Source organism: Anolis sagrei, chromosome 3, assembly GCF_037176765.1.
Source record: "Anolis sagrei isolate rAnoSag1 chromosome 3, rAnoSag1.mat, whole genome shotgun sequence".
NCBI classification, from domain to species: Eukaryota; Metazoa; Chordata; class Lepidosauria; order Squamata; family Dactyloidae; genus Anolis; species Anolis sagrei.
In genome coordinates, this window is record NC_090023.1 from 61,281,408 (window position 1) to 61,300,254 (window position 18,847).

General features: G+C 39.2%; 1 protein-coding gene across 3 annotated transcripts in view; it reads right to left on the reverse strand.

The window, feature by feature from the left end:
• SAMSN1 (SAM domain, SH3 domain and nuclear localization signals 1) overlaps window positions 1-12,636 on the reverse strand; it is a 107,690-nt gene extending 95,054 nt beyond the window's left edge. The window contains exons 1-2 of one of the 3 annotated variants that reach the window (XM_060770506.2): window positions 12,424-12,636; window positions 2,527-2,664 (exon numbers count right to left, since the gene is read on the reverse strand). In XM_060770506.2, the coding sequence (XP_060626489.2) occupies window positions 2,527-2,664; window positions 12,424-12,615 (330 nt within the window). In that variant the 5' untranslated portion in view covers window positions 12,616-12,636. Of the gene's footprint in view, window positions 1-2,526; window positions 2,665-12,423 lie in introns of those variants that run through there. The other 2 variants (XM_060770507.2, XM_060770508.2) reach the window with 2 other exon arrangements.
• Window positions 12,637-18,847: the final 6,211 nt, after the last annotated feature.

An 18,847-nucleotide genomic window follows, 5' to 3' on the forward strand; every position in this document is an offset into this window, starting at 1 on the left:
CTTTTTGGAATCTTTTGTCCTCAATCAACATCATTTCAATGAAGCTGAATTAAGAGAGGCATCCTTTTTAATTACTTATTTCAGTGGGAGCCACACCACCTGAAGGAGCATTAGCCATTCTTAAAAAGTGATATAAATTACCTGCTCATTTTATGGCAGCTTTAGAAATGGTAAGATACACCCTCTATCCCACATTTGAAGCTTGCCGCATGTGAAGGGCACCATCAGTGGCAGTTTCTTAAGTGTGTAGAAAGTAAACTGCTGGTTTATAGCTATTTGAGTCAAAAAGCAAGCCAAGCCATGCAGAGCTGCAAATGGCACTGAGAATTTAGAGCACTGATCTGTCTCTCTCAAAGCCTGCTTGCAACAGAAAAATGGAAGCCCAGCTTCTCTAAAAGACACATCATGACTTTCGTCTGTTCTGATTGGCTCAATAGGCAGGTCTCATAGAAAAACTCCATGTGGGCAGGCGGCTGCCTCTCTGCACTCCACGTTTAGTCAAAAGAAACAGAAAGCTGTCATTTTTGACAGTCAGGAAAAAGTGACGGCAGAGCATTTGCTGTAAAATGAAAACATATACAACTGAGTAGTCTAATTATATGTCATGTATTTCACAGACAATTCCTAGAACAGAAAAAGATACAGTCAAACTTGCTCCATTTTCTATGGGACCAACAAATCAATAGTGTAACCTCATAGATGATTACACAGAAACATATTATATTGTGTTCAATAGAGCTTATTCCGTAGTATAAACATGTTTATAACCACAGACAAAATCTCATGTTTGGATGGTTAACAGCAACATAATGGGACAGCAAGTATCTTTTCCCTGCATAATCCATTCATACTCATTGTCCATTCTCCCATTCAAAAGGTGCATGAGTAGAAATTTCACCATTACATCCAATCCTAACATTAAGATTTGTTGAAAGTGATTTACAGAGCTGCACATATTATTGCACACATCAATAATATAACGATTTTTATAATCCTACCCATTATCAGAAAACACCTGAATCAAAAAGTAGAAAAAAATCTCTAATGCTCTTATCAAAGCTTAGAAGAAATGATTAAAAAGCACAACTGATCTGTGACTGCAAATGACATATATTTGGGGATTATTTTTGTTTTACATTAACTTGAAGAATGTATTAGAACAGAATTGGAACTATGCAGTTTCTGATTAAATTATATACATCCATTTGTGTCCACAGGGTGCCCTAAAGTCAGGACATCACTACTCTAAGAATTCCTTGATAGTTATAACACTATGATTCCACTGTAACTTAGGTGACTTCCTGTGGAAACTTATTGTTTGTAGTTTGGTAAGGAAGTATAATTCTCTGACTGAGAATTCTAATTATTTATAAACTGCCAGTCCCATCATTTCATAGGATATAATCATTGCAATCAAAGTGGAATCAGAGGATGTGTCTACACCAGGCAGGGTACTCCTGGATATTTCTGCCCCAGAGATATCCCCAATCCACCAGGTACCTGCTGAATGCAGGACCAGTGTCCAGACAGTACAACCCATCCCTTTGTCCTCATGCTGCCATTGCTTCTGTCATCCAGTCACAGAAATCCCTGCAAATGCCTGACCATCACCTATCAAAATCTGCTGTTGCCAGAATAGAGCACTTGTGCAATCAGCAAGAAGATGATAGAGCAACTTCCTCCTTGCTTGTCATGCAGTCGCCCTTTCTGACATCAGTAGGTGTAATCATGAAGGCCGGGTACTCACAGGGAACTTTATAGCCAGTGAGGAGTAGCAATAGAGGTGACATGGTGATGAGCCCTTTCCCTGTGCTGATCAGAGCATGAAAAGGGTGATGGCAGCAGTGTCCATCTGGGCAGTGCTTTGGGCTGAAATGAACCAAATCAACTCTTCAGGTAGTTGCAAGGCCCTAAATACTCCTGAATTTTCTGCAAACTCCAAAGTACCCTTAAACTTTGACCAAAACAGGGCAAAGTTGGGTTAAAGGCAGAAAACCTAGGATACTCACTGGAAGTCCTGCACATTGTATAGACAGTCAGCACTGGATTCAAGATGAGTCCAGAGGTTTTTCTTCCACGTAGGCAATCCTGCAGTGTGATGATTGTGTAGTGTGAAAGATTCCTAGGTGCAGAAGTTAAATAGAAAATGCGTTTCAAGCAGAAACAAGTTATGGCCACATCTGTTGACTTTTCAGCAAGGACATTTTATGTTGGAATTGATTCATTTCTTAAGAGACAACAGAATGTCTTGTCATGTATAAACATGCTACTCTTTCTGTTTTCAGAGTTATAAAGCAGGAAAGTGAAATCTTTAGACCTGTAGAATAACTACCACAGTTCTTTGTCATTGGCCATAACTTGTTTCTGCTTTGGCCATCCCAAAAGACATTGGGATGGCCAAAAAGTTTAAAATAAATAGATTTGTTTTACCTTTAATCCAGTTAAAATTATTTCACTTAACAATAATCCAAACAAATATATTGCACTTGATATATGAAATGACAACAATGATTTAGTATCACTCACCAAAGACTGAGATCTTTCTGGTGGTCCAAATTTCGTAGCAACACTTACTGGGGTGTTAGCCCTGCTAGTTAGGCAAATTCTTTCTTGTGGGTCTTGATTTTCCTTAACTGGTTCATATAAGCTGTCCATAGAGCCCTCCTGAAATACAAGAACATTTCTGTTAACCACACAGGACTCTGTCACATTTCTGATGGAGGAAATGAGTCAGCTCTTTCTATAAAATTTCTAGTTCAAGAAATAGCACTCCAAGTAGTTATTCCATCAAAGGTCTTCAATGACATTTCTAGGGAAATGTTGCAATTCGTGTTTTGAAACTGCGGCATCTTTCTAAGAGACTTACCTTCTCATTTTGGACCACAGTCAAGGCCATTCACAGCATTCTCACTGGTATATTCCATTCATCTAGTTTGTATATCACACTCACAACAAGGCCTTAGCCCAGGGACAAGACACAAAAGAGGTAGGCATGAGAGTGTTCTTCCATTAACTTTGTATGATATCAAAGAAAGAAGGTTGTTATGTAGAAGGTATCATTCCCTGTGCAGTGGTTTCATTTTCTAGCTATTTTTGTTTTTCAACATTTGGCTATGCACAGAAGTATTTTATAAATCTGTATTGAATATGAACATTTCTGCATTTCTTTAAAGGATTTCTTCATAATGAAATTATATCTGTGTACATCAAGGGGAAGAACTATAGTTCAAGAGTGGAGTGCATTTCTTATGTGTGTTAAGGTCTCAAGTTCAATCCCAAGAACATCCTGTTAAAACAATCAGGTAGCAGGTCATAAGAAAGAGGACACCTGAGATCCTGGAAACAGTTATCAGGCAGTTCAGATTAGCTAGTTATTTTTATTTATTTGGTTTATGAAGGATATAATAATTTTTGGATTGCTGAAAAGGTGACATGTGCATATGAATCAAATATGATATGAATCAGAACTGATTCTGAGATTCCAGTGTATGAGAATTTGGGTAATTCAAAACCTACAAAGGGCCTTTTGAAGCAGGTCTGGGACATTAAAGCAAAAAGCCATTTTGACTGGAAAGGTATGCTATGGTAAACCACTATCAATCTGTGTCTTCATTAGTTTACATCTTCTACCCATGTGTAGGGTGTTTGTAACTTCATTATTTAATTTCAGAAGTATCCTATATTTTTATAGTGTTGTCTCTCAGTCACCATTATTTCTCTCTTCCCCTGCTATTGACACAGTTTTCTCTTACGGCAATGAAATAATCCTTGGTTCATCAAGTGAGCTTTCTATTTCTAACCTTATAGGATGAGCCATACTAGCAAACTTAAATTCTTGAATGGTATAGATTGAGACTGGCATAGAAAGAATGGGATGAATGGCATGCACAGCATTTGTTTTTGTTTGGTCTTGACCTCCAGTGACACCGTCCTTTACAGTTCTATTACATGACCATGCAAACTTCAGTCTTGCTATCAAAAGCAAAGCTTCAAATGTCTAAGGTGGATCTGATCTACGCTGCATGCAAAATATTCTTTAGGTGGCAAACAGCAATGGTAATTGCTAAATGAAAATTTGATAAGATCACAAATATTCCTCAGCATTATTTCAGGCATTATAATGTCTATCCCATTAAATCAAAGAAAACTTTATAAGCTCTAAAAAGGTTACAAAAGGCAATAGCAAAAGAAAACACTTCAGACAATTTTATTAGCAATGATCCCTGGGCTCCCAATAAATTTCCTATAGAATATCACAAAAAGAGGCAGGAAGAACAGGAAAATTACTGGTTTTCACCCTCTCCTTCAAACACAGCAGAAGTTGAAGTGAGGTAGAGTTGACATTAGTTTCTTGCTATAAGGGTTGTCCCTTATTTGAATGCCAGAAAGTTTGTCCCTTACATATGTTCTTTATTATGAGATTTTCATATTTGAGAGATTGATAGTCTTTCATGTTATTTAATATTAATGAAATGCCAAAATAATGTGCATTTTGGGTATGTGGGTTCTTCAGAAAAACAGAAATGTATATATACATAATTTAAGTTATGAATGTGGACAAATATATTAGTTTTAGAGAGAAATACATGGCCATGTTAACTAAAATCAATATTTTCATTTTGTATCTGTAGAGGAACTTCCTGACTGTTATCCCTGAACATGATGAATTTTGCCTGCCCTTTTTGCTACTTTGAATACCTGGGAGCTAAAGGGAGATAAGAGAAAACCAAAACATTGACGGCTACTTTTAAAGCTCTCAAAATCCATGAGCCAGCATGGAAGATGTCAGGAAATTGTAGCCCAAAACAAAACAGTAACTGCTCTAGAGAAAACAATAGCAAAGAGCCTTTAGATAAACCTGTTCACCAGTTATATAATCCATGTCTGCTCCTGATACTCAGTGGAGACTGATGGGTCTGATTACTGAGAAAAAGTAATTTTGCTGCTGGTTCCAAGAGAATGGTAGCAGGTTTTATTGAGCTCATTCCTTCTCTCACACAAACATTCACACACCTAGTAATCTCTGAATCTCATCAGGGAGGGAGCAAAATATTTGGTCCAGCAAATCTTCTCCAGCTGACACCCCAAACACTGCATACTCTACATGATCCAGAATGAAGAATTGGATGGAAGTCCCAGCACCCTGGACACTACTCCTTCAAACTCTGGAGTAAGGTAACATTTTTCAGCCTGACACACATCTTGTGTGTTAAACTATCACTCTCATAATCCCCAGATAATAGACATACACCCTGGCTGGGAAGTAGGAGTTGTAGTCCAAAGTTTGGAGATCTCTAGTAAACTAACATATGAGAGGTAAAGGTTTAATGCAGATTGAGTATCCCTTATCTGGATTTACAAAATCAAAATTTGTTTTGTTTCATACACAAAAGTAAATATTATGCATAAAATTGCCTTTAGGCTTTGTGTATAAGGACCTTATCTCATTGGCTATTGCATTTACCACACATCAGCGGGGGGCATGGAGAACATGTCCCATGTCTTGCATCGCCCGAATCACCACTGGCCACATCCCAAGGGTAGAAGTGTCCACTGCCTGGCTTCCCCCCATTGTTTCAAGGGCAACAAGGGAAGCTTCTCATGTTGCTTATTCTCCCCTTTCACGACAGAGTCCAGCTGGAAGTAGATGTGTTTCATGTAATTGGCTCAGTGACAGAAGGGGAGAGGAAGAGTTGTATGGTGTTAGGTGTATATGAAAAATCAATAAATATCATGATTACATTTGGTTCCAATCCCCAAGAGATCTCGTTATGGTATATTCAGGTATTCCAGAATCCAAAATAATCCAAAAACCAAAACATATTTATCAGAGGAAGGAAATTAGTTGTTCTTGGAGTATTTAGGAAGGATTCAAGGATATAATGGCCAGTCTGGTGGGTAAAAGGAACTAGGCGGATGCCTGTCCCCTTTGGCTTCAGAATCCTGGAAGATACCATGGCACCCACCTTTGGGGGTGAAAGGTTGATTACCTTAAAAGTCTCTCTAGGTTCTGTGGCTTGAGGGCTGTGAATAGTGGGTTCCATTGGAGCTGGAATGAGGATGTCTCACTCTTCAAAAACTCTGAGGTTTGGGGAAGAGCACCCTCAAGATGGTGTTCTACTTAAGATCTGCCGAGGTGTGCAGCAAGAAAATTTGGAATGGCCCTCGGGATCTATGGGGCTAGTACAAGGATATTCTTTGGGGGTGATCAATGGAAGTGACATCTGGCTGAAGGATGTTTCCCACCAGATGGCTGACAACAAAATGGTTGTAACTTACAAGTTCTTTTCTCTGACAGGTTAACCTAGTTTACAGTTTTTTCCTCCTTTCTAGGAAATAAATAAATAAAAATGGCCCTTTAGCTCTATGTTCTTATATCTGGTCTCTTTATTTCAGAATGGGAATTCAATTCTGGTATCTAACTTAGAGCCTGGTCCAGCTTCTACATGGAGCAGAACAGACTGACATAAGTTTGAGATACTGAAGCAGACAGTCTCATTTCAACCTGCAGATATTGGTTGATATTTTGAACAAATGGAAACAAATGAAGATACTCCTAATGCAGGGATCCCAAAACTAAGGTTCACAGGCCAGCTGTGGCCCTCCAAGGTCATTTATCTAGTCCCTGCCCTAAGCTTTAGACTTAAGTTGCCTTAAGTCTGAAGTGACTTGAAAGCACAAAATAACAATAATGCTAATTAACTTGACTATCATCAAAAGCAGGTACGCACTTCCAATTGAAATACTACTAAGCCCCCCCCCCCCCAAGTCTGATGGACTATGTTCCAGTCCTCTGTTTAAAAAGTTTGCGAACCCTTGGCTTAATCCTAACCAAAAATAAAATTTCCTATAACATTATACAAGACACAATGATCAAGCATTCCATTTTACCGTGAGTCACTTACTTTTTAGTAACATTGTTGCTTTAATTTAAAATTATTATAAAGTGCAAGAATATTTTTGGACGTTGTTATTACCCCCTCCAGATTTGCTGGACCAAACACAGTACTGATAAAATGCAAAAGTGGCTCAATGTCTCAGAAAGTCACTAAGACGATTAAGCTGCCACACTGTATTTAATATTAGGATTTACCAGTAAAATTAAGAGCTAACATATGGAGAAATGAAAGAAATCTTATTTGGGTTAATTCTTTCCAGTTTCCAGATGATGAAAACAGACTGTGTATCTTTTCTGTAGGACTTAAAAAGAACATCCCTCTCTTCAGGTTTAAACAAGCTATAAACACAGTTTGCTATAGTGTGAATAATATTACCGTGGGTACATCTACACTGTAGAGTAAATGCAGTATGACACTACTTTAACTGCCATGGCTCAATGCTATGGGAACTGTACTTTTACAAGGTTTTAAGTTTCTCTGCCAAAAAGGGTACATCCCTCATCAAACTACAAACTACAAAAAAGTGGTGTCAAACTGCATTAATTCTACAGTGATGCACCCCATTTTTGTCCTTGAATAATATTTTTATATCAGATGTACTGTGAAGCCTTCACTGTGCTTCACATTTTTTACATGGATGTATAATTGTATATTGTTTAACCATCCTACGGAAACCTTGACTGTTTAAGGGCAATAGGATTGACCAACATCCTGCATCTCAACCACCAAAAAATCAGCTTTGTGTTCCTGAAAGGGATATGCACACGTGTAAAGTCCATATCCATTCTTGACATTTTGTCCCATGTCCATTTCCAGGCTTCACCCAGTTTTATCACTATGCCCTTGTGAGAAAATCCATTTCAGTATTTGATTATTATTGTTATTATTATTGCTTAGTTTTTCTAATGTGTCTATGTTTGTATGCATGATTGACTGAGTACATTTCTCCTAATGTCTAGAAAGTGTATCATTAGTTTTTATTGTGTTCATACTGCATTTTTATTCTTCCACTATCACAGCAAATGAGATATATATGCTGGATTTCATATTACAAAATCACAAGTTGAACATTTCCCAAGCGTCTAGGACTGTGTGATGTATTTTTGAATGATGCACGCAGATCCAAGTAAGGTGGCCTTTTGCAGTTGACAGATTGTGATTTTGTCAATGTTTATTGTTTCCAAAATTGTCTGAGGTCTTTTGGCACGGGACCCAGTGTACCGATGACCACTGCAACCACCTGTCCTGGTTTATGCCAGAGCCTTGCAGTTCGATTTTGAGGCCCTGATAACGGCTGAGATTTTCCTGTTGTTTTTCCTCAATGCGACTGTCACCAGGTATGGCGACATCAATAATCCATTCTTCTTCTTCTTCTTCTTCTTCTTCTTCTTCTTCTTCTTCTTCTTCTTCTTCTTCTTCTTCTTCTTCTTCTGTAGCATGTGTAAATTTGAAATATGCACATTTCCTTTGTGCATCTTTTATGTATGTATTCTTTTTTGGAGAGCAATGGCTCCCAAAGTGTCCCATTTAAGGTGGAATCAGGTGTGAAACAGGGATGTGTTATTGCCCCAACCTTATTATCCATTTTTATCGCGATGATGCTTAATCTTGTTGATGGAAAGCATCCCACTGGAATAGAAATCATCCATCGGACAGATGGCAAGCTATTTAACCTCAGCAGACTGAAAGCCAAAGCCAAGGTCACAACAATTTCTGTTATAGAACTCCAATATGCTGATGATAAAATTGTCTGTGCGCATTCAGAAGAAGACCCACAAGCCACTCTAAACACCTTTGCAGAAGCATAGGAAAAGCTTGGCCTCATTGAACATTGAGAAAACCAAAGTGCTCTTCCAGCAGTCACCAGCCAATCCCTCTGCAATGCCAGAAATATAGCTTAATGATGTAAAATTAGAAAATGTTGATCATTTCAACTATCTTGACAGCCACCCCTCTACAAAAGTCAACATTGACACTGAAATACAATACTGCCTGAGCTCTGCGAGTGCAGTATTTTTCTGAATGAAGCAGAGAGTGTTTGAGAACCGGGACATCTGTAAGGATACCAAGGTGCTTGTTTATAAAGCTACTGTCCTCCCAACTATGCTATACACCTGCTAAATGTGGACTGTCTACAGACATCACATGCAACTCCTGGAACAATTCCATTAGTGTTGCCTCTGAAAAATCCTGAAAACCTCTTGGGAAGACAGGCGCACAAATGTCAGCATGCTGGAAGAAGCAAAGACCACCAGCATTGAAGTGATGCTCCTATGCCATCAATTCTGCTGGACTGGCCATGTTGTCTGAATGCCCAATCACCATCTCCCAAAGCAGTTACTATACTCCCAAGTCAAGAATGGAAAACGGAATGTTACTGGACTGGAAAAGAGATTTAAAGATGGGCTTAAAGGCAATCTGAAAAACTTTGGCATAGACACCTCTCCTGGCACATCATTTTGTTGCACCAGGAAGGTGAAAGGAGAAATCTTATGGCAGCCAGGTATTTTTTTTACTTTACTTTTAGGGGATATTTGGGGCCTGGGGGAGAGGGTGGGTACCATCCCACACCTTTGGGCTACAAGAGCCCAAAAGGTGAGAGATACCAATGGGCACTCACCCTTGGGTAGTCCCAGGATTACACATGAGTCATCACAGGCCCAATACCCCATTAGATTCCGGTCTTTCAGGAAGGCCTGGATCTAATGGGGCATCAAATCAATTGTGAACAAACAAGGGAAACCTTGGTTTGTTCTGAATTAATGCTTTTCTACTGGAGAATTAGTTTAAAAACTCCGGTAAAACCAAGACAGGTCTCAGGATATGGGCCTGTCTGGACGGGCCCTGAGTCTTTTGATTTGTGTTGTGGTCTTCTTCTTTAACTTACTTACTCAGCATTATCATCTTTTCCATCATTTCATCTCATGAGTTGTTTACATATTATAGCCTTATCTTATTGACATTTCAAGTCCCAATGAGATGGGACAGGCGTACCTAGCTTGCCACTATCCCCTTGAGATACCCAATCAACCTTCAACTGAGTCCTTGCTAGGTTGTGGCCATGTATTTCTCCTGAATTGAGGCCTCAACAGCAGTGGGTCATCTGGACTATCCTTTCACAGATGGTTTAACAGACAAACAATGTGGAAAGCATTAATACACATTTATTTACATAAGGTTTTTCTGGATTCTGACACTGCTATACTTAATGTCCTATTTTCTTTTTCTACTGTTTTAAATGTGACTTTATTCTGCTGAGTAGTATATAGGTAAAGGTAAAGATTTCTTCTGACATTAAGTGCATTCATGCCTGACTCTGGGGGCTGGTGCTCATCTACATTTCTAAGTCAAAGAGCCAGTGTTGTCCGAAGACACCTCCAAGGTCATGACTGCATGGAACGCTGTTACCTTCCCACTGGAGCAGTACCTAATGATCTATTCACATTTGCATGTTTTTGAACTGCTAGGTTGGCAGAAGCTGGGGCTGACAGTGGGAGCTCAGCCTGCTCCCTGAATTCAAACCAGCTAACTTTTGGTCAGCAAGTTCAGTAGCTCGGTGGTTTAACTCATTGCACCCCTGGGGGCTCAATGAGCAGTGTATAAGTACTGTCCAATAGAATAAAAATTAAAAAATGGAAAGTTTTTAAACAATGGATTTAGAATACTGTATTGTTTTTTTAGACAAATCTACTTTAATTGCTATTTTAATGATATTTTGTCTTTTTAAGTTTAATTTTAAATAATTGTAATATTGACAACAATTTAATCCTATTTTAATGCTGCCTGTTTATCTTTTTTTAAATTGTAAGGTGCTTTGCATCCTGATTTTGGGAGAAAGGTGGGATAGAAATTAAAAAAGGAAGAAAAATGGCCTAGGGATTCCCAGTTTGGGCAATATTATTTTGGGGATACCAGCAAAGCAGCACGTGTCCCAAATGATGTGTAAACTACAGTGGCTTGCAGTGTCACATAGTGTAATGGAAGACTTGAATTGCAAATGCATGTGCAATTTTGCATTTTTTAAATTTTAATTTTTCTTCCACTTGTTTGCCTCTGTCCTGGGGCAGTATACATACAGATAACGGCAAAGGATCAGGGGGATTTTTTGTTTAAAAATCAGGACTTAGAAAAGTTACTTTTGAGAACAATATATATAATTATATGCTGAAACCATCAATCACAGAATCAATACCATCCTTTTACCACTTCTCAGTCATAAACAGCTTCTGTATTCGTTCCTCTTAAAATTAAATTTCTGGACAAAATAAAAAATGCAAGCTAAGATGAGACGAATGCTTTATTTAAAGAGGATGACTCATTTAAACACAGAGATTTTGGTCATTCAGTTTGTCTGAACCTCTAATCCCTTTTCCAAAATAAAATAGGATGATAGAAAAGGAACAAATGGTTTACAAAATATGGCTTATACAACACGTGGGTCATGTATGTACAGCCACTGGCAGAAATGGCCTGTAGTATTGTCCCCAATATTACAATTGCATACACCTCTTTTATAATTATATAATTTCTCACATATGCAATGTCAAGCTTTCTGCAATGCTTTCTTTATAATATTACAGTCAGGGGAACTGCATCAAAGTTCTTGATAGATTTTTTAAAAAAATCATTAACACCGATCTCATCCACAGGATTTTGAGGGTTAGAAGCCATGTTAATGTGTATGACCTGATTGTTGATCTGACTTCTTTGTATTCTTAATGGACTATTGCCTTGTTAAATGCTCTTGTCGTTGCTGTTTATATTTATTTATGGTAAGAGACACTTTGAGAGCTGAATAGCTGATGATATACCTAAAAATAAAGAGCAACAAAATACTTGGATGTCTTGCACTAAATCAAAACACTACTGACTTTCTGTATTTTTCAATAAAGACCACATATTCAATAAACACTGACAGGGTAGTAATATGATTTTGCATAAAGACAAAAGAGCATTCATTCTTTTTTAAATAATTTCATTTTACTTTCTGCATATCAAAATGCATGCAGTCTTTCAACCATAAACTGAGCATAGAATGAAAGATATCCAAGGCAAGGGCTTCATTACATTTCAGAGTGTAAGTGTCCAATCTGGGTTTTAAAAGCTTATGAGATGAATATAATGAACACTAAGAAAGGTTTTACTCAATCATGATGCAAACATATAAATGTCAATATTTCCAAAACATTGTGTAAGAAACTGAATTCAAATTCTTCTCTTTATACATGCTACAAAGATAAATCATGATGACGAAGAAAAAGGACTCCACCTTATCAATAAAACAGCAGTTCATAAGCACTACATGATATCCGTCCAACAAACCCCCACCAGTTTTATTTTTTTCCCAATGACCTGCTTCCTTTATAGCTTTTAAGACTTATTGCTGCCTCCTTCACTAGTCCAGATAGACGGTTTCACACTGTATCCTTGCTGTTCTTTTTCTAACCCCTTTAATCTCTGTCACCTGACTGAAGCTTACATTTACAAACTCAGTAACAGTCTGGAAGACTAAAGAAAAACTTACCAGTGAAAAACAGAAAAGATTCATTTTGCTGTAAAGGCAAATTCTACGGCATTTATGAATATTATCCTGTTTCAAGGAATTCCGGTCACTGAATGCAGCTCCTTCTTGTCCTTCCCAGCTGTTTGAACATTTCTCCCAAGAGATTAGGGCAAGATAAAATCCCTGCAATAATCCACTGGATTCCCAGCCCATTATCAAATGAGACACAGGATTGCCTGGGCCAGCACAGGCAGTTCCCTAAATTAATGAATAATGCTCACCAACAAGAGCAGACCATAAAGGGAAGCTAACAAAAGTCTGGTCTTTTTTTTATTTTCTCCAAATGGTACAGTTCGTAATTCATAAGTAAGTCGGATTTAGCTCTGTTGAGTGTGCTACAATGCCATGACCAATAGATACATTTTAAATGTGTTGCCTTTCCTTTAAGAGGGGTTCAAATAAGACAAACATTCTACATATGTCATATGTTTTTTAAATTGTTATTATGCACTGTCTTTATGTTTAAATGTACTATAATGTTTCTTTTTTTGCTTTACCAATATATGTATTTTTTATGGCATCGAATTGTGCTGACTGTATATGCCACCCTGCGTGGCCTTCGGGCTGATATGGGCGGGATAGAAATAATGTAATGCAAATGTAAATATAAATGTACATTCATGCTATGGAAACTGGCATCTATTGTTGTTTTTGCATGCCTTATAATTTAAATCAAATGGAGAAGCAATTCTGCTGAGGAAAGATGCTAATCAGTATTGAAAAAATACTGCATATAAAAGGATTGGACTTATTCATATTCTGTAACCTTGGTGACTCATATATTTTACCCTATGACTTCCATTGGTCCAGTTAATGTGGGCAATTATGGGGAATCATAGGAGCTGACACTGAAAACATTTGGAAGACATCTGATCTACATTAAATAGGTGATTGCTATAAATTTGAGACAGATCTGAAGCAGCTCTTAAAATCTGTCCCAGTCTAATGTCTCTGGTGGGAAAAGGAATGCCCTTTATTTCATCCATAGTTCAAATAATTTGTTGTAAATACAGTTAGCCATTACTCATTATTTCCTCTTCTCTCTTTAATATAAGGAAGAGTATTGCTATTGTAAGTGTTCTAATAAGAAGTAATATTACCCATTACTATAAGGTACAGTTGTGCAATCCAAGTAAACCTTGACTTGCTTTGTGTCCTGGTTTTTGGGGAGCCTTCCAAAATTGGGAGGGCAGATATTTGGTTTTTTTCATTTTCTATCAGCCCATTGTGGGGGAGGGGATCACCAGACTCCCCTATCTTTCATTTCAGGCATTTAAGCTGGTAGTGTTTTTACTCCAGAGGAGAGGCATGCAAATGCAGGCTAATGCGTGCTTTAAGGAGGCTTCTTACCTGTTTCTCTACTTGAGAATAGAGGTGCTCAACTGCATGCAGGTGCATGTTTTAAGAAGACTTCTTACCTGTTTCTCTGCTCCAGAGAACAGGCGGTCGGCTGCAGACAAGCACATGTGTGCTTTCTGGGCCTGCACGCCACACACATACACTTTCCAAGGCAAGGAGAAAAGTTCTGTTTCTTACTCTAGTTGAGTTGATCAGCTGCAGGTGGGTGCGTGTGCTTTTTGGGCCAGCGCACACTCTTTCCAAGGTAAGGAGACAAGTTCCATTTCATTCTTACTCTAGAAGAGGTGCTCGGCTGCAGGAAGGTACACATGCTTTCTGGGCCTGTACGCACACCACACACACACACTCTTTTCAAGGCAAGGAGGCAAGTTCTGTTTCAGAGGAGGCTCTCAGCTACAGGCAGGCATGCACACTTTCTGGGCCTGTATGCAGGGGCGGCGTTTCCATTACGCGAAGTAAGCGACCGCGGAATACTTTGTTTGTCCCAGGGGTGCTCACGCGCCTCCTTAAATGCCCCTCCCTCCAATTGGGCCTCGTCCCATGAGCAGCGCCGGTGGCGGGGGCAGCAGCGGGAGGAAGCAGAAAAGCCGCGCATGCGGCATGGGGGAAGGGAAAGGCGCGTGCCTCTGTCCTTCCCCTCTCGCCCTGCATGTGCTTTTCTTGGCGGCAGAGGCAGGAAAGGCGTGCGAGGGAGAAGAGAAAGATGCACGCCTTTCCCTCCCCTCATGCCCCGTGCACCTTGTAGAGCGGCGAGAGGAGTGTGGGACAGCAGCGAGGCTTGGCCATCTCCTTCTCCTCTGGGCTCTTCTTCCTCCTCCTCTCCGTTTAGACACCTCCAAATGGAGAGGAGGAGGAGGAAGACCCTGGAGGAGAAGGGGGGAAGACCTCGCTGCTGCTGTTGCCCCACTCCGTGCTCTTCTCTCTGCCCTTTGAAGCCTCTGCTTCGCCTGGAAGGCTCAAAATGTGCCAGCAGCATTCTCTCCTGACGTTTCACCCACATCAGAGATTGGGAGGTCTGTTGGAAACTGACTCTCCCCCATTTCCTTCTCAGCTTTGGAATTATTACTATTATTATTATATTTTATTATATTTATTATTCTATTTACAATTATTATGTTATTATTTTTATCATGAATTATTTATATTTATTAGATTGTTATGTGTTATAAATGGCAGACATCTTCAGAGGTTGGGAACTCTGTTGGAAACTAGGCAAGTGGGGTTTATATATATCCCTGTGGAATGATGTCCAAGGTGGGAAGAATTCTTGCCTGCTTGAGGCAAGTGTGAGTGTTGACATTGGCCACCTTGATTAGCACTGAATGACCTTGCAGCTGGATGCCAAGTTTTTAAACTGTGTTTTCTATATACATTACAAATTTACCCTTGGTTTGCTTCTGATGCAGCAAATAACCTTGCAGCTTCAAAGCCTGGCTGCTTCCTGCCCGGGGGAATCCATTGTTGAGACGTATTAGCTGGCCTTGATTGACTCTTGTCTGCAAGGCCATTGAATGCTAATCAAGCTGATGGGATTTGGAGTACCTTTAACTGATTCAGCTCAGACTTCCACAGACCATTAAAACTCCCATTAATGACAGATCTGAACCAAACTTGGCACACAGAACCTCCATGACCAGCAGAAAACACTGGAGGGGTTTGGGAGGAATTCACAGTAATAGGATCCTATTGTTACAAGAGACCTCCAAGGGCCATCCAGTCCAACCTCCTTCTGCCATAAGGGAAAAACACAATCCAAGCACTCCTAACAGATGGCCATAGAGACTCTGCTTAATAATAATACTATTATTAATAAAAGTAATAGAATCATAAAGTAGGGAGACCTCCAAGGGCCATCCAGTCCAACCTCCTTCTGCCATAAGGGAAAAACACAATCCAAGCACTCCTAACAGATGGCCATAGAGACTCTGCTTAATAATAATACTATTATTAATAATAGTAATAGAATCATAAAGTAGGGAGACCTCCAAGGTCCATCCAATCCAACTTCCTTCTGGCATAAGCGAAAAGCACAATTAAAACACTCCTGATAGATGGCCATTTAGACTCTCAATAATAATAATAATAATAATAATAATAATAGCAGCAGCACCCTGGGGTAGTGTGGTGGTATGCAAAATAAAGTAATGAGAAGCAGCCAGAGATTTTTTGTTTGTTTGACAGACATAGATTGGATTAGTATGTGTTTTGCTGCCAAATTTGGTGCCAATTTGTCCAGCGGGTTTTGAGTTATGTTAATCCCACAAACGAACATTATATTTTTATTTATATAGATAAGGTTATTCTATCTTTAGTCATCTCAGTGGACTTACTTGTTGTAGTCCAAAATATTTTATTTTCTTTGGAATTGCTATGCATTCTAGAAGAAGTCCTTGCAGAAAGGAAGCCGTTCGTTCCGTAAACACACAATATTTATTTAAATGTGTGTGTGATGGAATGTATTGCAATTTGCAATTCCAAATAAAATAATATATATGTGTGTGTGTCTGTGTGCATGTATGTGTGTATGTATATGTATGTATATGTATTAAGGGCTGTTCTGTCTTCAATTGTCTCAGCGGAATTGTCATAATGCAAAGATCTTGTATTTTCTGTGAAACCTTTGTGTCGTACTTGTAGATCAAAAATAACAAAAATATTTGCATTTAAAAAACATTAATTTGTGTTAATTCTATGTAATGTAACTATATGAACATAATGTAAGTAACCTTCTGGTTTTAAGGTAACTCTTTATTCACCTCTACCTTTTTTTTCCAGTGATTGGTTTTTTTTGGGGGGGGGGGGGGGCGCCAAAATAATGTTTGCTTACCATTGAAAATTACCTAGGGCCGGCCCTGCCTGTATGCCACACACACACTTTTTCCAAGGCAAGGAGGCTGCTTATGAAAAGCAGATGAGGATCCAGGATTGGCTCTTGCTTGCTTTTGTGTGATTTTTGTACCAGGAGGGGCCTTCCTGTTATGTGTTCCTGAAGGCAACAAAAGAATGGATGAAATGAAGAAAAACAGTTCCACACACAATCCTACTATAAGGCTTTGCTTGGCGAATAATTTGCAGCCCAGTTTGGGTATTCTTAATTACATTTTTTAAAAATAGCTACCAATAACATGCTGTTCATGTGTATCTTTTCAAAGTAAAGAAACTTTAAAAAATATAATCATCTTTCCCCGATCCAATCGCAGATGGAGAGGTGAAAGGGCATTGCCTTCTCCTCACAAAGAAGAAAACATCCCAAAGTAGTTCCGGCCGGAACTACTTTGGGGGGAGGAGCCTGGAGATGACTAGCCTTCCTCCAGTTCAGTCTTCTCCTGACGTCGAGGAGGTCGGACTTACAGCACACCACAGGTCGGTACGGTGAGTCTGGGCCTGGCGGCGGGGCCTTGCCCCTGCCTCGACGCCGGGCCTGATTACCCACCATCGGAGGCCGAAGTTTGTTGCGGGCGTTAGAGCGGCTCTCGGAGCTTCGCTTCTGCCCGGAGCGCTTGGTCCGGCGAGTTGCGGGGGACGGATTGGCGCTTTGCGGATTAGGTCTCCATTCCCCCCTGGTTCTCCTTCTTTGTATATTTATGTGTCTGTATGTGGTGTGTGTGTATATATCTATATATATTTATATATGTGTATATATACATGTACATATAGAGATTTATAACATAATAATGCTAATAATAATATTAATAATAACAATAATCGGGTTGTTAGGCGATTAGGGACAGCCTTCGCTCGGAAAACAGTCATTCCTAGCGGAAACTGGGGGAGATATCCTTTAGGTGCTGCTATTATAATTTTTCAATGTGTCGGAAATTCATAAAATAGTCGTTTTTTCCCGCCCGGAGACACACCAGGACCTACAGCGCTTTATCGATCTGCTTAGGTGTGTGGTGGGATGGCGCGAGTTTTTCTTCTTCACATCCCCCCCTCCATTTTTACCATGGGATTTAATTTTAAAGATTTAAACTGATAGCCATAGTGCAATTTCCCCAGCATTCTTACGCTGCATCAACGTAGCGATTGGGTTTTGTGTAATGGTTTTTTGCCGCAAGGATCGTTCTCTCTTTCCATTACAACAATCAAATGTAGATGGTCACGAGGATACAAGGTGGCAGCCATTTTCATTTCTCCTCGTGGCCGGCGCCATTTTGTGGGCGCTTACAGCCATGCTTGTTGAGAGTCGGGCGGCCATTTCCACTCTTCTCAGAGAGCTCATCCGGTTTTCGCATATGAGTCACATGTCGATGCATATAGATATGTGTGTTTTATATATACACTTCATTCAAAGCATTCATATGCACAAAATCAGATATATGTATGCATTCATGCATGCATATATACATATACATACATACATATATATATATATATATATATATATATAAAATAATTAAAAAAAAAACAAGGAGGGGCGTTTATTAGACTTATTACCATCGGATATATATATGGACATTATTTCCAGTAGTGGTTGTGGGGCCCCAGGGCTCGGTTTCACACCAGACAGAGCGCGGTGAGCCCCCCTCCATCAGTTCCAGCTCCCCTCAGAGATATATAAATATAAATAATAATAATAATAATAATAATAATAATAATAAAAAAGAATAAGAACTCACACCCACCTTTGTTAACCCTATATGCCCTAATATATATACGGATAGGGATATATCTATATAGATGGATAGATAGATAGATAGATAGATATAAACAACAACACCAACATCAATTAATTATTTAGACTAGAGCCAGTTTAAGGGTCTAGACTGAGCCAACCATGCGGACTTACAGTCCAGGAATACAAGATATCGATACACTAATCATTCTTCACTTTCTGTGATATCGTGGTACGATAGATCAGTCCCATCCAGGCTAAACGTGAGAGTTGCCATGACAATTAGCCCTAAGATTGTGACAAATAGCTAGACAAATTCAACAGCTATTACACACAATAAAACATAACTATGGGGCTGTTTTATACACATACGTAAGCATATGAGAAGAGAGCTTATTCATAGTTACAGAA